Raw genomic sequence first — 23,882 nt, 5'->3', positions numbered from 1 at the left:
AAATGTGTGATGATCATGATCAATTAAAGCTAATGTAAACTAAGCCAAACGACAGAGAAACGTCAAATCTATACAGCATAATTAAATAGAATATGGGCCAAGAAGACCCGTTCTAAAGAAGTAAGTCGTGAGTCAGTCCAGAAAAACAGGATGTAACAGAAAATATATCACCACCTCCAACCCAGGGAGGGAGGGAGGGAATAATACTCGCCTCCGTGTCATTAATAAAATCATGACTTTACGTCATGCTACTAGTAAAATCTAGGAATTTTATTAAAGACACGGAGGCTCCTATTATGCTTGTTTAAAGCTGAGCAATGACTTTATCTGAAAAATGTTGTATCGGTCTAAAGTAAAAGTTCCTGAATGTGGATTCCGTAGACCAATCTGCAGCCTTCAGAATGTCTTCCAAGCGGCATCCGGCCGCCGATGCTTTAGAGGCCATGGCGCCTCTAACAGAGTGTGATGAGAAAACAGAGACGTCTATTCCGGCCGTAGCTAATATCCATTTAATCCATCGTGCCAGCGTCGGCGTGGATACCGGCAGATGGGGTTTCTTCAGGGAGATGAACAGAGGCCCGTCATTGGACGGGCGCAGTGTAGAGGTGCGAGACTCGTATTCTTTTAGGCACGCTATTGGGCATAAGTTAGGTAAACACGGTATCCGTGGATAGCAGACCTGTTTGGTGGCCGACTTCGTTCTTCGTGAAATATCGAACGACACCCCCTCCGGGGTGAATGAACGTGCTCGCCAGTCCAAGGCTCTCACATCTGATACCCGTTTGCAGGATAGAAGGCAGAGCAGCATCAGTAGTTTTGCCGACAATTGTTTAAGTGAAAGATCCACGTTAGTGGGCCAGCCATCTATGAGTCTGAACACACAGTTGACGTCCCAGAAGGACCCGTATCTGGACGTGGGGGGACGTGAGAAACGGACTCCCTTAAGCAAACGACAAACTAGAGGATTCTGCCCCAGTGGGAGGCCGTCCACCTGGTCGTGCCCGGCTGAGATGGCCGAGCGGAAAACATTGACCGTGCGGAAGGCTTTGCCTGATTCGAACAGATGCGTAAGGAAATCTAGTACCGATTTCACAGGGGCTGATATCGGATCCAATGATCGTCCCAAGCACCAATTGGCCCACTGTCTCCATGCTGCAGCATAGGCTTGTCGTGTACCAGGTGCCCATGCGTTTGCCAGGAGCCGCACAGTCGTGTTCGAAACCTCCGTGATCTCCCAGGGTCCCCGGAAAGGAGCCACGTCATGAGGCGGAGAAGGCCCTGTTCCACCAGGGGGTGGTTTTCCCCATCTGGGTTGGTCAATAGCGATGGATGGTCCGGCAGTAGCCGTGGGTGGTCCATCGCCATCTCCAGCAGATGTGGGAACCAAGGTTGAGATCTCCAGCACGGGGTTATCAGTACCAATGAGCTCTTGAAGCGCCGGAGGTGCGCCAGACAACGAGCTATCAGGTTGAACGGTGGGAAGGCGTAAGCCCTGCCCTCGGACCAATCTTGGAGGAAAGCGTCTGTCGCTACGGCCTCCGGGTCTGGTCTCCAGCTGCAGAACTTCGGTAGTTGTGTGTTGAGTCTGGATGCGAACAGATCCATGCTCAAAGGTCCCCACAGGGACGAGATTCTGCGGAATAATTTCGGTAGCAGTTTCCAATCTCCCGAGTCCCTCAGGTAGCGGGAGTTCCAGTCCGCGGTGTAGTTGTCTAGGCCCGGGATGTGTTCCGCGGTAACGGACACGCTGTTTTGTAAGCAGTAGTTCCAGAAGTCTCTGGCCAAAACCGCTAGGATGCGAGACCTGGTTCCCCCTAGATGGTTTATGTATCTTACGGCTGAGACATTGTCCAGCTTGAGGAGGATCGAGCATGAGATGCCTCTGGGAGACAGACTGCGAATGGCGAACGAGGCCGCCAGCAGTTCCAGAGAGTTTATGTGTAAGAAGGACTCCTCCGTGGACCACCTGCCTCCTGTGGATATATTGCCGCAGCGCGCGCCCCAACCATGTAAGCTGGCGTCCGATTCGATCACCAGGTCTGGAGTGGACCCGAAGATCGCTCGGCCGTTCCAAGCCTCCATGTGGGTTAGCCACCAGTTCAGTTCCTCCCTCGACTCTGTGTCCAGGGAAATGTGAGATTCGTACGAGTGGCCGCTTCTCAGGCAGGCCGCTTTCAGCCGTTGTAAGGCTCTGTAGTGTAGCGGGCCTGGGAAAATCGCCTGTATAGAGGCTGCCAACAGGCCGATGACCCGTGCCAGTTGGCGTAGGGATATGTCCGGCCGTTGCATAAGTTTCTTTATTTCCCTCTTGATGTTGGACATCTTCTCTGCTGGGAGGCAGAGGACCTGTAGTACGGAGTCGATACGGAATCCGAGGAATTCCATTTGTTGAGAGGGGATCAGAACCGATTTCTTCCAATTTACAAGGAAGCCTAGGTTCTGTATGAGGTGTAGGGCCCACCCTAAGTGTTCTAGTAAGAGGGATCGAGTCCCGGAGAGTATTAGGATGCCGTCTAGGTAAATGATAAGGCGGACTCCGTGTAATCGGAGGAAGGCCACCACTGGTTTTAGGACTTTCGTGAAACACCACGGGGCGGAGGACAGGCCGAAAGGTAGGCATGTGAAACGCCACTTCTTGCCTTCCCAGCAGAACTGGAGTAGGTTCCTGTGAATTGAGGCTACCGGGATCGTTAGGTAAGCATCTTGCAAATCTAATTTGACCATCCAGTCTCCGGGTAGGAGTAGGTCTCTGAGGCAGTGAATGCCCTCCATCTTGAAGTGCCTGTATTGTATGAAGGCATTCAGGGGCCGTAGGTTGATAACCGGGCGTACCCCGCCTCCTTTTTTGGGCACTAGAAAAAGGTTGCTTACGAAACCCGGTGTGTCTAGAGGGACCTCTTCTATGGCCTTCTTGGCCTGTAATTCCCTGATCTCCGTAGAGATGAGATCTAAGTGTGCAGATGGCATGTGAATCGCCCTTGGGGGAGAGGACTGAATGGGGGGAGCGGTTAGTTCTAGTTGGTAGCCCTTTATTGTCTGTAACACCCAACTGTCTGACGTGATAAGTGACCATGCCCGGGTGAACCAGGTCAGTCTGCCCCCTACCTGTATATGGGAAGAAAGGGGAAACATGGTACTCACCATAAGGGCGTTTTCCCGTGGGTGCTCCTCGACTGCCGCGGGTATGCCAAGCCCGTCCTCGCGAGGGGAAGAATGGGGTGAAGGACCGTTCCTGGGTCGGTCTCTGTTGGTTGAAGGAGCCTCTGCCCGGTCTTGAGAAACCCCGGGGGTTGCGGCCGGGTAGACGGCTCCTACCTCTACCGGCCCCGCCGTGAATGTCTTTACGTAAGACCCTAGGTCCTTTACAAAGGATTCTCCAAATAGAAGGCCGTTTGCGGAGGCACCGGGCTCATTAGAAGCCATGCTTGCGAGCTTGGGCTCAATCTTGAGCAGGATGGCTTTCCTGCGCTCTGTTGACATGGCCGTATTGGCGTTGCCAATCATGCAAATTAGGCGCTGGAGCCAGCCGAACGCCACCTCAAAGTCAACTGGAGCCCCAGTCGACTGAGCCGTCTCCAGCAGCTCATACAATTTGGTGACCGGGCCCAGGGTGTCAAGGAACTTATCCTGGCAGTTCCGCATGGAGTAGTCCAGGCCTTTTTTGGGTTTCCAACCCGACTTGCCCAGAAACTGCACAATCTGGGGGTCTACCTCAGGGGTCTTGGCTACCACATCGGGTATGATCGGGCGTGGGCATTCCGCCCTCAGCTTGTTCCGACCCTCCTGTGAGAGGGATTTCCGTACCCTAAGGGCCAGGTATCGGGCTATATGGGTCGCAGGCTCCCATTCCGCGGAGCGAGGGTGCCTGAGGTTGTCTGGGTCAAAAGCCAGGGCATCCTTTTCGTCAGAGGTTAGCTCTGCATCATGGGCCCCTGAAGGGGTTTTGGCCTTGGTTTGCCTGGACGGGAATTGTGACCCTGGCAGGTCATCGTCCCCTGAAACCTCGTCCCCGTAGGGATCTGAGAATTGGTTGTCTGACTCCTCGTCCCCATCCTCGTCCGAATCGGACAATACATCATGGGCACGTGCCCGTTTCCATTCCCTGGCCGCCGTAGCCCGGCCAGTAGCTCTACTGCGCGGTTGTTGCGCGCCATCATCGACAGCCTGAGGCGTGTCATTCAAACCAGGCTTTACCTGGGTGTGGGGAGGGTCAGCGGTGTGTTTGCGTTTGGCAGGCGCCTTGCGCCCTGGGCTAGTCCCTTCAGGGGAGTTGGGAGAGGGCCCTGTGCCAGACTGGGTGGGAAGGGCCTGCCTAAGGGCCTGAGAGATGGATAGGGAGATACTGGATGACATAGCTCCCATGGCCGAGGAAATGGCCTTGTTAATGGAGGTGGACATAGTGGTGTCCAAGAGGGATTGGAATTCCTCAGAACCTATAAGGTTAGAGTCGGCCTGGGAATCAGATGCTGTGGTACCCTTAAGTGGGACAGGGTGGGGATTCAAATCACCACAGGCAGACTGCATGATAACAAATAGTAGGTAGTAAGGCTAAAGGACAGAGGTGCTGGATTGCTTAACCCACGCACAAAGGACAGAGCAGGAGAGAAAAAATACCCGGTAAGAGCAGGAGCGGGGTCAAGCAGCCTCCTCGGAGCAAAAACACGCCGAGTAATGAGGCTTAAAATGGCCGCCGGCACTATCGGCGACGGGAAACCAAGAAAATGGCCGCCGCGAGTGTCCGCGCATGCGCAGAACGCGCCCGCGGCGGAACCGAGAAGGTGAGAAAAACACCGCCGGGGAGTAAGGACGGCGGGATATAAAGGTTGCCGAAAACGACAAGGGTGGGGTGGGGAGATTGTCAGGGGCACAGAGGAGCCCAGGGACCCGGGTGAAAACGGGTCGGGTCAAAACCCAGCTGAAGAGGGGCAAGAGCCCACCCCAAAGGAAAGAAATAAGCAGTATAAGGAATAAATTAAACTTAAAACCAAGTCCTGCAGATAGACTGCAGGCAGTGTAGGTATAGATGACAGTATAATGATATAGTCAATAAAATGTACTTAGCTGGTCTGAGGGAGCAGCGAAGAAAGAGGAAGAGGAAGAGAGTGCTACACCTTATATACTGAAAGGGGGAGGTTCCCCAATGTAGCACTGTGGAATATGTTGAATATGTATATATGTTAATGATATGTTTTTTCTCTTTTCACTCATTTCTCTCTTCGCTGCTGAGGGAAAATAAAAGAAAGAGAAGCATAATAGGAGCCTCCGTGTCTTTAATAAAATTTGCCTACAAAAATGTATCAATGAAGCACTGTTAGAAACATAAATAAATGGAACTGTCTGTGCTATTGTGTTTCCAAATGAAGAGTGTGGTTGGAACGTGTGGTAATGTGCTTTTTGACATGCGGTTGGTTTTCTCTTAACACTTTATTTCTGCTTATTTGATTTTGTATAACAATATAACTGTCAGTGGTCTGGGAATATATTGGAAAGCTCTGTTTTATTAAGAAAGAAAATAAACTGCAAACGAGTAGACAGTTTTATGAAATATAAAGTTGCTCTGCCAATAAATGCTGACCTAATAGAAATCTCAGGACACTGGTGGTTTATTGTATTTAACTTAAAATACAATATTTCAGGCTTAGTTGTTTACATATGGAATAACCGAACAGCTTTTGATTTGTGTTGAGAAAAACTATTTTTCATGATTGGTTTTCTTTTTAAAATAATGAGTAGATTATACCTGATCACTCTCTGCAGAGGTCCAGACCCCCATCTATCATCTGAAATTGTCCTGAACTAAGCTATTAGATAATACGCTATTAATCAGATGTACTTTTTATTTATATAATTTTAGGAATAGCTGTCACAAGCAAACTCTAAAAGCAGATCTTAAAAAAATATTATTCCTGACCACCTTTAATTATATGCACAGGAAGTGAGGTCACAGGTTGTTATTCATTTGGGGAAAAAATTGTATTATGGGCTAAAGACAAACAGGGTTGTTCAGTAAAGTGAGAATTCAAGGTGATTTTCACATTTAGGGTCAGAATATCGGAACTAAAAGCATAGTTGACTTAGATAATTTTTCCAGTTCACCTATTGTCCCCTTAAATTTGAAATTCACATTGAATTCTCAATTTAGTGAATAACCTGGTTAGTTTCTGTCGTCAACGAGCACTCTCTGCCCGGTGTATGGTTCACATGGACTGACTTTTGCAACATTCCGGAACTTCTCTTTTTTTTTAATATAGAAATTTCAAAATATATCATGTATAAAAATATATCAATCTATCAACTATCAAAACATGAAACTAATTGTCTAAATATTAAGTAAATTAAAAAGTTTATCCAAATATATTAAAGGAACACTATAGGGTCAGCAATACAAGTGTACAAAGTGTATTCCTGACCCTATAGAATTAAAAACTATTTAAGGTTCCTATCCTCCTCTTGCCCCCCTAAAAAAAAAGAAAACCGCTTTTATTAGAATATTGCGTAGGGCTGCAAGTGCTGGCACCGCCCATGCTGCACCCCCTTGGCTTAGATGATCAAAACTGATAATCTCAGCCAACCAATGCTTTTTGAAAGGAGAGCATTGGGAGGCTATAGCACATGCAGCATGTGCTGCACCAATCAGCATTCTCCTGGTAGAAAGGCATTGACTCAATGCATCTCTATGGGGAAAGTTCAGTGCCTCCATGCAGAGTGTGGAGACGCTGAACATCAGTGCTGCACAACGTGTGAGTGATGGCCACTAGAGGTGTCCCTAGGCAGTAATGTCCCCATAGAAAACCAGGGAAGAAGGGCTCTGGGGTGTGTAGGGCTCCTGGGGTGGTCTGGTGCCCAGGTGAAGCTTCTCCCCCTGACCACACTTATTGTACCTTGGTAATGTTTGTCATAGCACCTATAGAATTTATATATAAGGCAGACCTACTATTACAGCTGTTGTATTTTGTTCCATTCTAGGGCTGCCTGTCGTGTTTATTACAATATGGGCCAGAGAAAGGGCTACAGTTGCAGACACAGAGTAAGTAACAGTTTCTTTACGATTATGGTTTCTGTATATGTTTTACAAATAGAAACAGTAAGGGCACAAGTGCTCATCAGACACTATAGAACGAATATCCCAGAGAGACGCAAAATTACCCAGAGAGAGTGCATGAGCTTGTACACCACTGTTCGGGTAGATGCGAACGAATGCACCGGAAGCATCATGAAGGAAGGTTCTTTGTTATATCTGGTAATTGCGTTTCCTATACATTAAGCTGTGCTTATCACCCCATTAAATGATATAAATGAGATAGTAGTGTTATGACTATAAAAACAATGATCAATATATCTTGATACATAGTTTCCAAATGCTCAGCGGCCATGCGTTGGAAGACATGTTTAACCTACTTCCAAATCTGATAATATTTGTTCCAGCTAAATATTCCAGAAGCTTTGAGAAACATATAGAGCAACGTAGACACATCCATAATTAATCACACAGGTAATGGATACAATGTATGTCAAGCATGAAGATCTAACTTGCATTCCACTTTGTTTGAATTTATTTTAGTTTTGTGTTTAGTTGTCAAGGATGTTCTTCAGAATAATGAGTTGCAGATAGAAGCCAAACTGCCGTGTTTACTTGTTTGTTGTTTTGTTTACTCAAATGTCATCTTATAAGTCAATCGATTTTGATGGTGTTCTTTTCATCTGTAGAAAAACCAAATACATTTAATAATCAATAGGACGAGAGCCTTAAAAGCATCTGCAAACATACTGCTTTATTGTACGTCTGGTCCGGTGAAATGATGTGTCTGAAATAGTATTGGTGTTTAGCAGACAGATAAATAGAATACAGCTAGACGCTGGATACACTAATGCCAGGATTGCAGGACAGGTGAGGTCAGGAATGTAGAAGGTCAGCTCAGGTGGTTCTTAAATGGTTAAACAAGCAATGGTCAAATACCAGAAATCAGATGCACAGCACGACAGGAAGTTACTACCACTATGAGCACAGTATAACTGAGCAAGGAGGGACAGGAGGAATACTATTAAATAGGGGAGAAGGGGTATCCCACGTCACTCCCATCTCCCATACACAACCCCTGTTCCAGACCACCCCATTTCCCTTTATGATGGCCCCACTCCAGGACACGTGCGCCTAAGGAGTCCGGTGCTTCCAGAGTCTCCGTCCATCCACCATCTCAAACTAAAGGGGGCTCTCTCTTTCAATTCACTGAGAAAGAGAAAGAAGCCCACTGCCAGGCTGAGCAAGGAGACAATGGAGGCAGACGTCAGCCCAGAGCCTTCGGTAAGAGATGGGAAGACACAGCGATGGAGTGAGAGGTAAGGAAGGGGGAGAGTGTGGGCCTTCCAATTGGAGACCTTATGGTTGTAAATCTCAAAACGAGTGCAGACCGAGTGTAGTTATGCCTAGAACATTAGAACAGCTTTTCCTTCAAGCTGACTGGTACTATTTTTTGGTTTTAGCATTTTTCATTTAAATCAAATTCTGCTGTATTGTAGCTTTGTGATTTGTTGTTATTGTAGTCTAGTTGTAGGGCCTCTCACACCAAAAATAAAGTTTATCTAATCTGCTTCTATATAGCTCTATGTACCTGAATCACTTATTATGTTTCCCTGAGTGCTCTAACTTTGACAAAATACATAAACTGCTTGTCATTATGTATAGCAGCCAAGATGACAAAATGTGACAATGGGGGGGGGGGGGGGGGGGGGGGGGGGATTTAAAGCAAGGTTCTCTTTCATTTGCCAACCAGAATTACCCAAAATCCATTAGTAGAAAGAATCCCATAGAAGGGGAAATGGTAGGCAATATCAACAGAGAGAACAAAAGGGAGACGCCCAGGTACTACGAAGAAAAGATAATAAATATAAATAAGGGAAAGATAATAAATATAAATAGGGAAAAGATAATAAATATAAATAGGGGCAAGATAATAAATATAAATAGGGTAAAGATAATAAATATAAATAGGGGAAATATAATAATTATAAATAGGGGCAAGATAATAATTATAAATAGGGGAAAGATAATAAATCTAAATAGGGGTAAGTTGCAAGGAGAGGAAAATAAATATTTCGATACAGGTAGCATTAAGTAAAAGAAAACCCAAAGAAAAACAATTATGGCAAGATCTCTTTAATTGCAAGCTGCCTATAAGCAATAGATATATCTACATATATACGTATTTATATACATAATTTGTCATAGAGATAAATTAGAGAAGTAAATAAATAAATATATACCGTATATATATATATACATTTAAAACAATGTTAAACAAAAATCTGCACACCAGTCAAGCTATAAGACTTGATTTTTCCACCGAAATCACAAATTTGCAGTGATGGTACTACTGCAAAGGATTCTGGGTGGGCATATGCAAATTAGTTTAACAAAGAATCCTATTTTTGCCTCATTCCATTTTAAACATGGATTCCTTTGAGTTCGTGTTTGCTGTATACAACAGCTTTGAAACACAACTGGCTTTGCATCTTTTCCCAAGCTGTGTTTCAAAGCTGTTGTATACACTAAACACAGACTCAAAGGAATCCATGTTTAAAATGGAATGAGGCAAAAATGTGATTCTTTGTTAAACTAATTTGCATATGCCCACCCAGAATCCTTTGCGGTAGTAACATCACTGCAAATGTGTGATTTCTGTGGGAAAAGCAAGGCTCATGGCTTGACTGGTGTGCAGATTTTTGTTTAACATTGTATTTACTATCCAGAGACTTCGGTGGAAGGGGTTTTCAATCGCAATTTTCTCCCCACCATAACCTTTTTGGTTTTTGCTTCATATATATATATATATATTTTCATATTCACTGTTCTTGAAAGGGTGAGTGCCACTATATCTGTATATATATATATATACAGATATAGTGGCACTCACCCTTTCAAGAACAGTGAATATGAAAAAATATGCCCTGGTGCAATCCCACGCTGGATATAGATAGTTGAATGAAAAGAGATGCACTCTGTGGTCTTTGTAAAGAATTACTGGTATTTTAATATCCAATGTAGTAACAAAAATACGATCAACGTTTCGACCTCTTCAGGTCCATATTACACACGTCATGCGTCATGTGACGCCTTACGTACACTTCCGGGTTCGGGTAATTGGACTCCGGTGAACACTGCATGATTGGTGAGTAACCTCTTTCACTTCTTATATATTCTGATCATTTATGTTTGTAAATTTATCCTGAGGAAGACCTGAAGAGGTCGAAACGTTGATCGTATTTTTGTTACTACATTGGATATTAAAATACCAGTAATTCTTTACAAAGACCACAGAGTGCATCTCTTTTCATTCAACTATCTATCTATCTATCTATCTATCTATATATATATATGGTATATGTATATCATCTATATATTCAGATTTTACTTTTATTATATTTAAAAACAAAAGTAAAATAGATCCACTAAAATAAATAAATGTAACTCTTGGTATAGAAATAAGAAAACAGAGGTTACTTGTCAGACGTTACAGTTATTAAAACAAATACATTCTAAATGATGATTAATTTCAACATACGACAGAATAATAACTGGAGACGTTCCTTTTTAGATGTTATTGTTTATCTCATTGTGTATTGTATTTATTTCCACCCTTACTTTCTTTTTAACAGGTGCTGGGACTTAAGTGCTGGTTATTTAAAATGGATTATACAGGTCCCTATCCTGGCTGCTATTTTGGTAAGTCCATTGTTTGTCACAGTTTTGTTATGACAGGTGGGTGTGTGTGTCTGCTATGTGCTGGCCACTTGTGTCCCATAACCAGCCCAGAAATTAGCTAAAAGGTGTATTAGGGTGTGCACCCAAAGAAAACGTAACTTTTTTAATTTAACTAAAAAAGGTACAAAATACGTATTTTTGCTCTAATGATAACTAGGTGTATAGAAACTCTTAATTAGCTAATCAAAACTCACTTAAAAGTGCCCAGAGACCTGAACAAGGGGTTAGAAAGGGCAGTTGGCACTTCCCCTTCCCACACCATAACCACTACAGGGGGCTAAAGTGGTTATGGTACTTTGAGTGTACCTTTTAATAGCATGCTATATATCTAATGCTAAATATCTAATTGCAAGTAAAGTGAAGCATAGCTGAGTGTATTCTAATGAAGAAATTACTTTACATGTACGATTTTCTCATGTGACTATACAGCTGCAATGATCGCAATTAATTAGTCTTAAACTCTTACTTTCCCATCATGTTATAGCAAAAGTAAAATATACAAATATGTGATATATTATAGAATAGAAATAATGCTATAGGGGGTTCATGGTGTCCTACATGTGGTTATTTAGACAATAATACATTGCAACTCCCATCACTCTTCTTATAATCATTATAGGGTATGGTTTGGGGTTGGTGATGTTTGTTCCAGTACACTCCGATGGTAAACGTGTCACTAATAATCACTGACATCAGGACTTATTTACTAATCGCAGGTTTGGAGTAAGTACAAAGCCAGCTGGCAAGATTGAGGCCAACACAGCTGATCTTGTCCTAAATTTTCAGATTTTCAACTCAAATTTAGTTTAATGTTTTAATTTGGCTTAATAAGTGTTCCAGGGTGATTTATACTTTATTCGGGGCATGCATTAGAGGAGCACTATAGGATCTGGAACACAAACATGTATTCCTGACCCTATAGGGTTAAAACCACCATCTAGCCCCACTGGGCCCCTCATGCCTCCATAAATATAGCAAAATCTTACTGTATTCAAGCCTGAAGCTCCTAGCTTTGTCCCTGTTTCCTTTAGACCTGCCCACTGCCTGCTGACATCATCAGAAGTGGTAGCCTGATCCAATCACAAGCTTCCCCATAGGATTGGCTGAGACTGACAAAGAGGCAGAGCCAGCACAATTCAAATATGAATTGAATCAATAAATCTCTATGAGGGAAGTTCAGTGTCTGCATGCAGAGGGTGGAGACACTGAATGTTTGGATGCATTTTAGGCAGCCATGACCCAGGAAGGATCTCTAACAGCCATCTGAGGAGTGGCCAGTGAAGTTATCACTAGGCTGTAATGTAAACACTGCATTTTCTCTGAAAAGACCGTGTTAATAGCAAAAAGCCTGAAGGGAATGATTCTACTCACCAGAACAAATTCAATAAGCTGTAGTTGTTCTGGTGACTATAGTGTCCCTTTAAGACTTTTTCACTTTTCAGATGGTCTAACACTGCCACAAGTGATTTATTGGCCTGGGCTTTTTACAACATATTAATTTTTCAGTTTGCGTTGTTGAAGCTATTAAATATGAACTAACGTCATAACGGAGATCTGGTACTCCGCTGGAGATTTATATCACTGACGTAGCACTGAGATACACACACTGTTAAAATCCATTTTTGGAGTAGCTTCCCCTGACAATAATTTACTTCCTTACGCCAACCCTCGCCTGTCAGTTTTTGAAACATTGTCTATCACATTTAACGTTAAATTAGATTGTTATGTGCCATAGAGATTGAAAAATCTCTACCTTAGAACAAAAAAGATAGACAAATCGATTATTTGGCCGGCTGTCCATCATGAGAATTGCAGTCCAGAAATACCTAAGATGGCACAGGTAGTTGTCATGCAAGGATTGTGATTAAACGTTTACTGTCTTTCTTAACGAAGGAACATCTGTTTCTTTTTTATATGAAGCAGGAGTAGCTATAAACACGCCTATAAACCTGACCATGAATCTATTTTTGTGACACCAGCTTTATTTCTGAGATTTCATCTGGTAGACTACGCCGGGCAGTTTACAGATTGGCTTTGATATCCGTTATCGTTAAACTCAGCAGACAGCCATGTTATCCCAGACCTATACTGAGATAGGAGCACCATCATCCCATAAGCACAGAAAACGAAGGACAAATAATGGGCATCATCACCTGTGTTTACTGATAATCATTAACAAGGCTATTAACTGGAGGGAGATTTCAAAGAATTTCACATTTAAGGGGAACATAATCAAACTGGAAGAATTCTCCGTTATGCTATCAGCTCGGCTACTGTGGCCTTAAATTTGTAATTCACTTTGAATTCACTTTAAATACAGGTTCTGCTAACATTAACGTTAGGAACTCATGAATGTATTGCTAGTATTAGAGTATTTTAGATTATGTAACAACTAAACTAGTGTTACAGTCCCTCGGTGCACCTGACTCTCTGCGGTTAACACTCTCTAACGGCTGAGGTCACCGTTACAGATAAACGCTTGGCGTCTCTCTGCTGGGCGTGAAGACACTGAATGCCGGTTCTGCAAGGATTTAAGAACTGCATCAGGAAGGGACACTAGTCGCTGTCTGAGTGACTGATTGATTGTCTGGGTGGCAGCCACTGGAGGTGGCCTTCAGGACAAATGTAAGCTGCCTTTTCTCAGGAAACAGCAGTGTTTACAAATCTGCAAGGACAGATCCACTACATTAAGCTGTATTGTTTCTGGTGCTTAGAGTGTCTGTTTAATACCCATCACACAACCTATAGTCCTGTAAATAGCAATCATTATTTTGGGATTATAGTTTCCCTTCTGTTCACACCCCTTTAGCATTAAATATTAAAGTTAAATGAAGATTACTTACCTCCTTCCTCTGCTGCACCCACCTGCACCACTACTGAAGACATCAGCATGGCTGCTGTGATCTCATGGAGAAGCCATAGATTGGAGATACACATGTGCGTCATAACACTGCAGTCCTCCAATCAAATACTGCTGTGAGTAGCATCTGATTCCAGGACAGAGTGCCACTCCTCTGGAGGAGGAAGTGCCTATGGTGGCTATTGGGAGGACAGTCACTAGAGGTGAATCTAACCATGTACAACCATGTACAATATACAATATACAAAGCTGCAAAGTTTGACATTGCTTTGGTTAAAGTGACAGGACAACTACACCCAGACCACCGCACCCAGACCACGTCATTGAGATTGGGAGAATAATAATAATTTATTTAAAATTTCTCTCAGCCGTCAGTCAGAGCAGAAAATAGCTCCCACGAGTGGTCCATCTGCTCTCCATGCCTAGCAACCACCACGGTTGTTATGATAGCTCCCTATTTGTCACTGCTGCCATCACGGATCAGATTTGCCCATCTTGGGGAAGTGTCCCCACAGAAACAGGGCAAACCACGAAGACCGCAGGAGGAGCGAGGAGAGGACCAGTGGTGGATGTTACACGAAGAGCAACACAATGGAAGACAAGGAGTAAATCTCGAAAATGTACATGAATACATGTGATATATGAAGTATTCAATATATAATGGTGCAATTTAGGCAAACCTAGCATGTGCCTGACTGGTTCAATGTAAGGTACTTATTTAAGTTTTGTCTTTTCTGCCAGTTTCGGTGGTGCAGTTCATCCTGTGTGAAATATTGTGAGATAAAGGACACTGTACATTGTCTAAAGCTTTAAATTCCCCAAATATTTCTATAAAGGATGAATGAATAAATAAAAATTTAAAATAGTGATTTTTGATCTTCCCACCGGCCCAGGAAAGAACGAATTTTCTTCTCTGGGACGTGCTTGCTGAGCGTTGGCCCAGATCCTATAATCTCCGCAGCCAGCCTCGGCCCACCGCGGTCCACCGATTAGCATATTTTCCCAGTGTTAGGTATAATTCATTTTGGGGAATAATTTTCTTTCATTATATTTGTTCAAGTCTGTATTGCTTTCCTGTTGACTCCTTCTGTTTCTAAAGACAATAATTGTTTTAGAAGCTGCCTCGGGAATGTAAGTTCATCACATGAATGGGTTTTAATTAGTTAATGATCTTATGTATCGATGGTCAGTCACGGTTAAATTACAAGGAATCACGGATAAGATCTACAGCTTACTGATCTGGCAGTTACAATCTAATTCCTTTTAACAGCCTTCACATGTCTTCATGCGGAGATTCACAGAGAATAATTTGTCAACAGAGCAAAACCCCCTGTATGATGCTGAGTGGGCACAGCGTTCTGTGTAGACAAAAAACAACTTAACAGGTGGACACAGCGTTCCGTGTGATGAATATTGAAATCGAGAAAGCAAAGACCAGCAATTAAATTATTAAAGGCAAACTTTTGACTCGTGCCAAATCACTTTGTGTTTCTCTCATGTCTTGCTTGTTAGACAACGGTATTAGAATATACAGCGACCAGGCGGTTTGTAGTTGGTACATTTTTTTTTTTTCAGAAAATTGTCAGTATTCTAAATTGTCACTTTAGAAAAGTAAAAACAAACACATTGTATAAGACTTACTGCAATAAAATGGCCATACATTAAAAAATATCTATTAATGTTAATCACTAAAGATTGAATAGCTATTGCTCATGAAACTTAATAGATCTGGTGAAAAAATTAAAAAGTTATCTCCTTTCTCCTAAATCGACATATTCAGTTTATTTACATTTGCAAAAATACACGGAATTGCTAAACAAAATAGCAGCAGTTTGGGTATATTTATCAACAACCCAATTGTAATAAATAAAAACGGCTCTTTAAATCCAATGAACACAAATGTTGGGGCAGATTTTGAAAAAGTTGGTTCAATACCACTTGTGATTATCTGATCAAATTACTAAACATCAAGTTCTGCTGGTTTCGGAATGTATGGTTTTTGACCTGTATATAGTAAATATGTAAAAATAAAATAAACTAATTAATTAATAACAGCCAACACAGAAAGATTTCTAAAAACAAATTGATCCTAAATTCTGATAAAACTGCTACAATGGTGTTTGGAACAGAGAACTAATTGTCTAAAATAATGGATCGTGAAGGTCTACATGGGTTTTATCAATAAGCAAATAAACCCATGGTGGATGTAACATGTCAGGTACTCCATCTAATACCCTAATAATTATAGTAATTATAATAATAATCACCAGTAATACAACTGCTCACCATCTCTACGAAGGATTAGAAGAAGTAAGGGGACTCACACTTCTCAGGTGGAAGTAAATTGGAGAATCTTGATTGGAACACGGATATGTCACTGGTATAAATCATGATTAAATTTAGAGAACCTTCTGAGCTATTCTCTGAAAAAGGCATTAATCCCTAGAAGGTTGGTGACAGCTACAGACAAATCACACACAACTAATAAAATAGTTTCCACTAACGAGTCCATCCTGGAGGTCAGGAACATCAGAACTGGGTCTTCCTAACAAAGATGTAAGTTTGAAGAAATTTCTACTTGTCCAATAAGAAAGATAGTCTGTGATCCAAGTCCAATATCAATCGAGTTATTCGATGCATCATAAACAACACTGACTTTTAACTAAGCAAGTCACATAATGCTCGGTTGGGTCCCGAAATGGAATTAAAGCTAAGTTTTACCGTGAATAAAGCAAGGTGTGTTTCCGTTTGCTACAATTTTATCAAGAAAATAGTGTATTGAGTCTCATTGGAACACACTCCAAACGGACAGTAAACTATTAATGTAAACGGAGAACACACAGAGGTGGAACATCTCGTAAATCTTCCGCTTGGTCTAACTTGCTCCTATCTGAATTGGGAATGAAAAAGAATGGGAAATGAAATGGTGGCGTCACCAAAAATGATCATTCTTAACTGGAAATGTGCTTTTATGTTGTTATTATGTAAAATAAAATATTATGATTGTTATAATCTTTGTGTATATCTTTTTAGTGCTTGTGTGTAGGTTCCTTTTTGAGTTTCTGCTAATCTCATTGCTTACCTTGTTCTGTGGGGGCGTCCATCTTTACTCCTCTTATAATATACAAAATGGCCGAGCACAAGGAATGTTTGCTTTCAGCAATAATGAAACATGATAATAAAGCAATAATAAAACGTTGTGACGGCTGTCCTTTAAAAAACAGTATATAGGGAAGTATATAGTATTTATTTAACACAAAATATAAACATGGCAGGGGAGAGTAGGAGAGTTAAAAGGGGAATACTATCATTTAAGCAGCCTACTCTCTTTTACTCTTTTACTTATCCTCTTAAGTGTATGTTCGGCATAAAATATTGTAATTTTTTTTTTTTATTTCTATATCTTCAAAATAAATGTAAATTTTCATTCACAATGGGGGATCTCTTAATTAAATAATATTAAAGTTTCTAAAGCATACCAATTAGTTTCTAAAGCATACCAATTAGCCACAAATGATTCAAAATGCACGAAGGATGTGATAATACACACAATGTGGTGATTATACAATGAGAGGGCACTGCGCACTGTTACCCAAGCTCAGATATTGCATTTCCCAATCAGAGAATTCCCTCTGCTTGAATATATATGTCATTTTTTACGATGCGTCTAGCTATCACGCTCGGCAGTGAAAGATTGCCATATCACCCAAACAAATTTTCTCTTTCATTTCTTTATTAGGTACGATCAAACTTTGTTCTAGAAGAATGAATGACACTTTACTTACAGAATCATAAAATAGCCCAGCGAGGTCAATTTCTTCCCCAGAATTAAGTCAATGTACTTTTCACACTTGTGAACTTTGTGTACCCTGTGAAGTGCGTAGAACCTTTATGGATGGTACATTGTTTCCTTAGAGATAATGAACATTTGGGCCTTCGTGTACCTTCGTGTATGAGTTTAAATCTTTATTTTTAATGTCTTTACCTTTTACAAAGCTGGAAAGCCTTTTGAACCCTTCTGCTTTTAAGCTCAGAGTACAATAAATAATGTCCGTTATAAATACAGAATGGCTGTTCTTGTTGCCTGTTACCTTGTTGTTCTGAGTTTACCGTTAATAGGATACGTTTGGCGGATTATGGTATTTTATTTACTTCCACAGCTTCTAATGAGATTCAGAATGAACTTAGATATTTGTAAACAAACATTGCATTTCTTGTGTTTTAATAACAAGCGGAATTAAACAAGTTTGAAATGATAAACTAACACTGCCTTATTCCTCTGGGATAATTGCTTTAGCTTGGGAGGAAATCCAGGAGAATTTGCCCAAACAAACAAGTATATCCTGTGTATATTATTCCTGCATTTACAGATGATTTTTTGAATGTATGCGTTTTATATGGGTTATTTGATACGTTAAGGTACACACATCATTCACACAGACAGTACTGTGGACGTATAGAGCAGGTGGGTGGAAATTAACTGATATAATCCAGTAATTAACATCACCAACCATAGGCAAAGATGTTCCTTCTGTCCATTCTTCCTGAGCTCATTAAATTATAGTTGCAATACTATATAACAATTGGTGCAACTAGATCTGGTAATGGTTTGTTTATGAAAAAAACATGAATTAAACTTTTTAGTAATCTAATAAAAGTTGCTACTGTATAGAAAGGGACAAAAACCAACAGATCTCTTCCCATTTCTTCCAAAATGTGCCTCAATTCTTTTCTTTGAGTGCATTAAGGCACATTCCTCAAACAAAAAAAAATGTGCCTTGATCTTGTAAAAGAAATGGAATAATCCCAATGTTGGCTACTTACTGTTCTTTGGTTGATTGTACTAAAATATGTGCTGAGAGGTACAGTTCTTTGTCATGAATATCTTTATTAAGATTTAAAAAAAAAACTTTTTTATTTCCCTTTTAGGTAAATTTTGGTCTTTTTTTAAATATTGTACGTGTTCTAGCGACAAAACTAAGGGAGACGAACGCAGGGAGATGCGATGCTCGGCAACAGTACAGGTGAGCTTACATATCACATACAGTTTTGCACACGTAAACAGCAGTAATATTACCAAAGAAAAGGTATTTAACATGAAAATAGATTTTGTATGCCAAAGGGTCTGCTCGAGCTCTATGTTGGTTAATGATTTATGTGTTTTACACTCCGATATCCATTTCACTGCACGATTGTCTCACTGAGCCATATTGTATGTGTTTATTTTGTCCCACTGGGACATATCGTATGTGTTTATGTTAAAATAATGCCAGTAAATCAATTTTCCACTGATATTCTGAACGGAACACTTAATTGTCACATCAATGCACACACATGATATATCATAACACACATGCCAAGTGTCTCAATTTAATCAGGACTGCCCCAACAACAGAGCTTAAGACCCAGTGGCTCACTCTCCTGACCAGTGTTACTGTTGTGAATAAAGGTAACTGCACACGCATAAATTGGCAACACTCTCAGTCACTCCACATGCATGTTACATGTTTCATGCCATTAAGCTGTGTACGTTTCCGGCATGAACTGTATTAAAATATAACTGCATCCCTATTATAATCCTATCTCTAAGTATTCAGGATGGTATGACTCTGTCAGTCACACACAAAGCTGAAATGACACATAAAATAACCCGGTGTGCATCCCCCTTTAAACAGGTCACACAAGTGAAAGAAAGTTAATTGTGGTAATTCAGTCTGTTTTGAAGAGTGGGACAGAAGTCCCAAACCAGGACTGTCCAGCGTAAATCAGGACACAGGGAAGTTTGCTATTCTTGCGAATGTAGTAAAGCAATAGACTAGTCTATAGGTTAATAGATTAATATTCTGAATATTCGGTGGGTTTACTCATTTACTACATTTTGACATATGGTTCCTGTGTTGTTTTCTCAACCCGAGGATCCTCAAGGGTTAAATGACTCACTTTCCCTTTTTTTTTATTGAGTGTTTAAATGTTGTAACCCCCTGGTTGCTAACACCCAGACCCGGATCTTAGAAGACTCATCTCTCAGCTGGATGGAGTATTAATTGAGATCGGATACATACTTCCTTACAGCATGGAGCCATTATTTACTGCTGAATTATATTTTTTTTTTATTGGATATGAACCAAGTTTTGCCTTTCTTCATTTTAAGTGTATCTGACTAATTGGCTGTGTTTTTTTTTATTTATTTTTTCCCATAGTCCTGATATCTCTCGGGTGACGCATTTACTAGAGAAAGCACTTTTGATGACATGGACAAAATGTTAATTTATTATATTTGTGTTTCTCTAATATGACCACAATATTTTGTGTGATTTTCCCATTTGGGTGGCCATCTAATTTATTTGTTTTTTTTTAATTTATATAAGAACACTGTATAAGAATTGATATATAAGATGTCAGTTAAGAATTAAAGAGTTTGCTTTGTTTTTTAATTTCAACGCCGTATTAATTGCTACGCAATCTGCTGATTGGTTAATCTAGATATTTATTATTTAGTATTTAAAATATTACATTTAATTTAGGTTCTAAATACCTGCACATACATGTAAAACCGGTTTGTCATTGATGATAATTACAGTTTTAGAATTTTTTTTAGTTTATTGTAGATCTCTATGCTACCCATGGCTGGATAACTTCACCAATCTTTCCCCCTAGCAGCCACAGGGGATAACCTGGAACGCTTCTGCCCCAGTCGCCGCAACTCGACTGGGGTCTTTGTGGAGCTTTTCCAGCCTGGCTCAGGATACAGTGATATAGCTGTATAGCAGTCTCACCCAAATACTAGCCGAGACTTAGTTAAGGGTGAAGTAGAACTGACTTTATTGAACACAACACAAGTACATATAGGCACATTCACCGCAGGAAGTCATCAGTTAAACAATGTAAGTCCCTCCTCAGAGTCTTGGTGTCCAGGACATACCTAGTTTACGTCACCATAAGTGAATTAACTGTGGGACACCAAGAAGTGTTACACAATAACTCTTTAACAATCACACAATAACCAAATTGGCTTCCGTTCTGCTGTACGTTAGTGTGACTAAATTACTGTGTTTACAAGGCAGGACTGGGACAGACAATAACAAGGGCTGAGGACCACATGGGAGATTTAAGTGGAGGCAGAGCAGCCCATTTGAAGTAGCCTGGAAGTGTCTCTGGAACAATGGGACAATGCCCTTCTGGAAAATGGGGAGAACAATAACTAACAACCAAATACATTATACACACCCTGTACCTATAATGGGCTCGGGGTGATTAACACATAAGAGCAATCTGGGGACCTTCATAAAGGCTCCGTCCTAAGCCCACAGTGATGGTGACTACCGTCACATCTATCTTGATTATTTGTTACATAGTTACATTCCTTGGCTTGGGGCGGTCAGCTCATACTCTCAGAAAACGAATGGCTGACACCATTGACATCATGATTATTACAGCAGACTGCAGTGGTATTGATGGCCTAGATTAACCCTTTAACACAAAGTTCAGGCTCTTATATTCCGACTGCGTGATGTGACTGTATGTGTTTCCAGAGCTCTGTCTGTTCCCATCACAGCCAGTACAGAAACCGTGATGGACAGGATAGTGGAATATGGAAAGGGCCAGTTAAAATGAGCTGAATTCAGCTTGTTCATTGCAGGAACGGTAAAGTGTGTTCGAGCCAGGACACAGACAGTGAAGTAATAAAGGAACCATTGCAAAATCCTATTCCCCAAATGACAGACAAATCATTTACATGTCAGGCCTGTATTCTGAGTCAACTCTGTTTGACGGCATTGGTTAATGTGGCCAGTAAACTGTTTCTGTGAAGGTCCCAGGTTTATCCTCATTGATACAACATTTACAAATTAACATCAAGGATAGAGAAAAAGCCCCTTTATGAACATCATGTTTTCCATACATAAAATCATATTTACAAATTCTGCGGCATTGTGATGCTAGGACCTGTGCCATAATGTATTTTTATTTTCCTATCTGTACATCGCTGCCTGTCTGTGTTTACCCACAGGAAGCTGCTGAAATCAACCCTAGTACTGATGCCACTTTTCGGAGTACACTATATAGTATTTATGGCGCTGCCTTATACCGAAGTGTCGGGAACCTTGTGGCACATTCAAATGCATTATGAAATGCTGTTTAACTCTTTCCAGGTATCTCTTTTTCTTCTACTAAATGTTACTTTTATTGCTATTTACCTGACGTTTGCTTATATAGAAAGAAATGTATTGTAAACAAAATAATAATCTTGGCTCAATTCAGAAATGAATACGTCTAAGGTGCCAGCTATAAAGTGCTTTTTTATCGATGAGATCAGCTAGCTTTGAGTCAAATTTTTATTTTCATTTTTGAAGTTGTAAATGATAGTTATAGAATGCACATTGAATTTAAATTATAGTAATATCTGTAGTTAAAGGTTATTGCCTAAAGCAAAAGATTTTTACAAACTTACAGGACTATGTGACCTTCGCACTATCACGTGTAAAGGTGCTAATAGCAACATTGTTTTAGAAAGAGTTTAGCCACTGGCAACTTTTCTCTTGAGATTCCATAGCAGGGCCAAATTACCGCTCAGCCCCCTGTTCTAGGTCTTTGTGGGCATTATATGTGAGTTGGTATGCGTGTCATGTGTTAGTAGGAAATGTGTAGCTCTGTGTATGCCTGATTATTACTATTATTACTGTACTGATTATTACTATACTGATTATTACTATACTGATTATTACTATTATTATTATACTGATTATTACTATTATTACTATACTGATTATTACTATACTGATTATTACTATACTGATTATCACTATACTGATTATTACTATTATTACTATACTGATTATTACTATACTGATTATTACAATACTGATTATTACTATAGTAAATGTGCATATTTTTGAATAAGTACTTTTTCAATAAGAGTTACATTAAAAGGACGCTGTAGGAACATTAACCATTTGATCTCATTGAAGTGGTTATAGTGCGTGGAGTCCCCTGCTGCTGTCCCTTCACAGAGTGTTAAACCATTTTCAAGCAGTTTAACGCTGAATGAGGGTCAGGGGAAAAATTTGGCCCAGGCATTTTTCAATCACAGCAGCCCCCTGAGAAGGATCTAGTGTGTAAAGTGTGTGGTGCAATGTGAGGGGTGGACGCAGGGCCGGCGCGTCCATAAGGCGGCACAGGCGGCCGCCTTAGGGCGCACGGGCTCTGGGGGCGCAAGATTTCAGTGACCGGCAGGAGGGAAGCTCTCCCTCCTGCCGGGCCACCATCTCGGCCCCCGGTGCTGCGTGCGGCTGTGCTGTAATCAGACGCGGCGAGGGAGCTCTAACCTCTCTGCTCTGCTCCATCGCGCGCTGCCTGTCTGCTGCTGACGTCATATTCCGGCTCCCGCGGCATCAGCAGACAGCCCGCGAGGGAGCAGAGCAGAGAGGTTAGAGCTCCCTTGCCGCGTCTAATCTCAGCACAGCCGCACGCCGCCCAGCAGCCCCACTGGACCCCAGGGAAGGATTCATCATCCACACCAGCTCTCCAGGTAGGGAGGCTGGGTGGAAAATATTTATTTATAAAATAATTAGTGAGTGTATGTGTGTGAGTGTGTGTGTGAGTGTATGTGTGTTAGTGTATGTGTCTGTGTGTGAGTGTATGTGTGTGAGTGTATGTGTCTGTGTGTGTGTGTGAGTGTATGTGTCTGTGTGTGAGTGTATGTGTCTGTGTGTGAGTGTATGTGTCTGTGAGTGACAGAGTGTGTGTCTGTGAGTGACAGAGTGTGTGTCTGTGAGTGACAGTGTGTGTCTGTGAGTGACAGTGTGTGTCTGTGAGTGACAGTGTGTGTCTGTGAGTGACAGAGTGTGCGTCTGTGAGTGACAGAGTGTGTGCTTCTGTGAGTGACAGCGTGTGCGTCTGTGAGTGACAGAGTGTGCGTCTGTGAGTGACAGCGTGTGCGTCTGTGAGTGACAGCGTGTGCGTCTGTGAGTGACAGAGTGTGTGCGTCTGTGAGTGACAGAGTGTGTGCGTCTGTGAGTGACAGAGTGTGCGTCTGTGAGTGACAGAGTGTGCGTCTGTGAGTGACAGAGTGTGTGCGTCTGTGAGTGACAGAGTGTGTGCGTCTGTGAGTGACAGAGTGTGTGCGTCTGTGAGTGACAGTGTGTGTGTCTGTGAGTGACAGTGTGTGCATCTGTGTGTGACAGAGTGTGTGTCTGTGAGTGACAGTATGTGTCTGTGAGTGACAGAGTGTGTGCGTCTGTGAGTGACAGCGTGTGTGTGTGAGTG

At 41.6% G+C, this 23,882-nt stretch overlaps 1 protein-coding gene across 1 annotated transcript in view; it reads left to right on the top strand.

The window, feature by feature from the left end:
• The window catches only part of PTH1R (parathyroid hormone 1 receptor), a 313,629-nt gene that overhangs the window by 272,948 nt on the left and 16,799 nt on the right, over positions 1-23,882 (top strand). The window contains exons 9-12 of the mRNA XM_063452826.1: positions 6,967-7,027; positions 10,654-10,720; positions 18,549-18,643; positions 21,628-21,769. Of these exons, the coding sequence (XP_063308896.1) occupies positions 6,967-7,027; positions 10,654-10,720; positions 18,549-18,643; positions 21,628-21,769 (365 nt within the window). The remainder of the gene's footprint in view (positions 1-6,966; positions 7,028-10,653; positions 10,721-18,548; positions 18,644-21,627; positions 21,770-23,882) is intronic.

The sequence above is a fragment of the Pelobates fuscus genome, chromosome 4 (genome assembly GCF_036172605.1).
Source record: "Pelobates fuscus isolate aPelFus1 chromosome 4, aPelFus1.pri, whole genome shotgun sequence".
Lineage (NCBI taxonomy): Eukaryota > Metazoa > Chordata > Amphibia > Anura > Pelobatidae > Pelobates > Pelobates fuscus.
The sequence above is the reverse complement of the archived record's forward strand: the minus strand, read 5'-3'. Positions and strand labels throughout refer to the sequence as shown.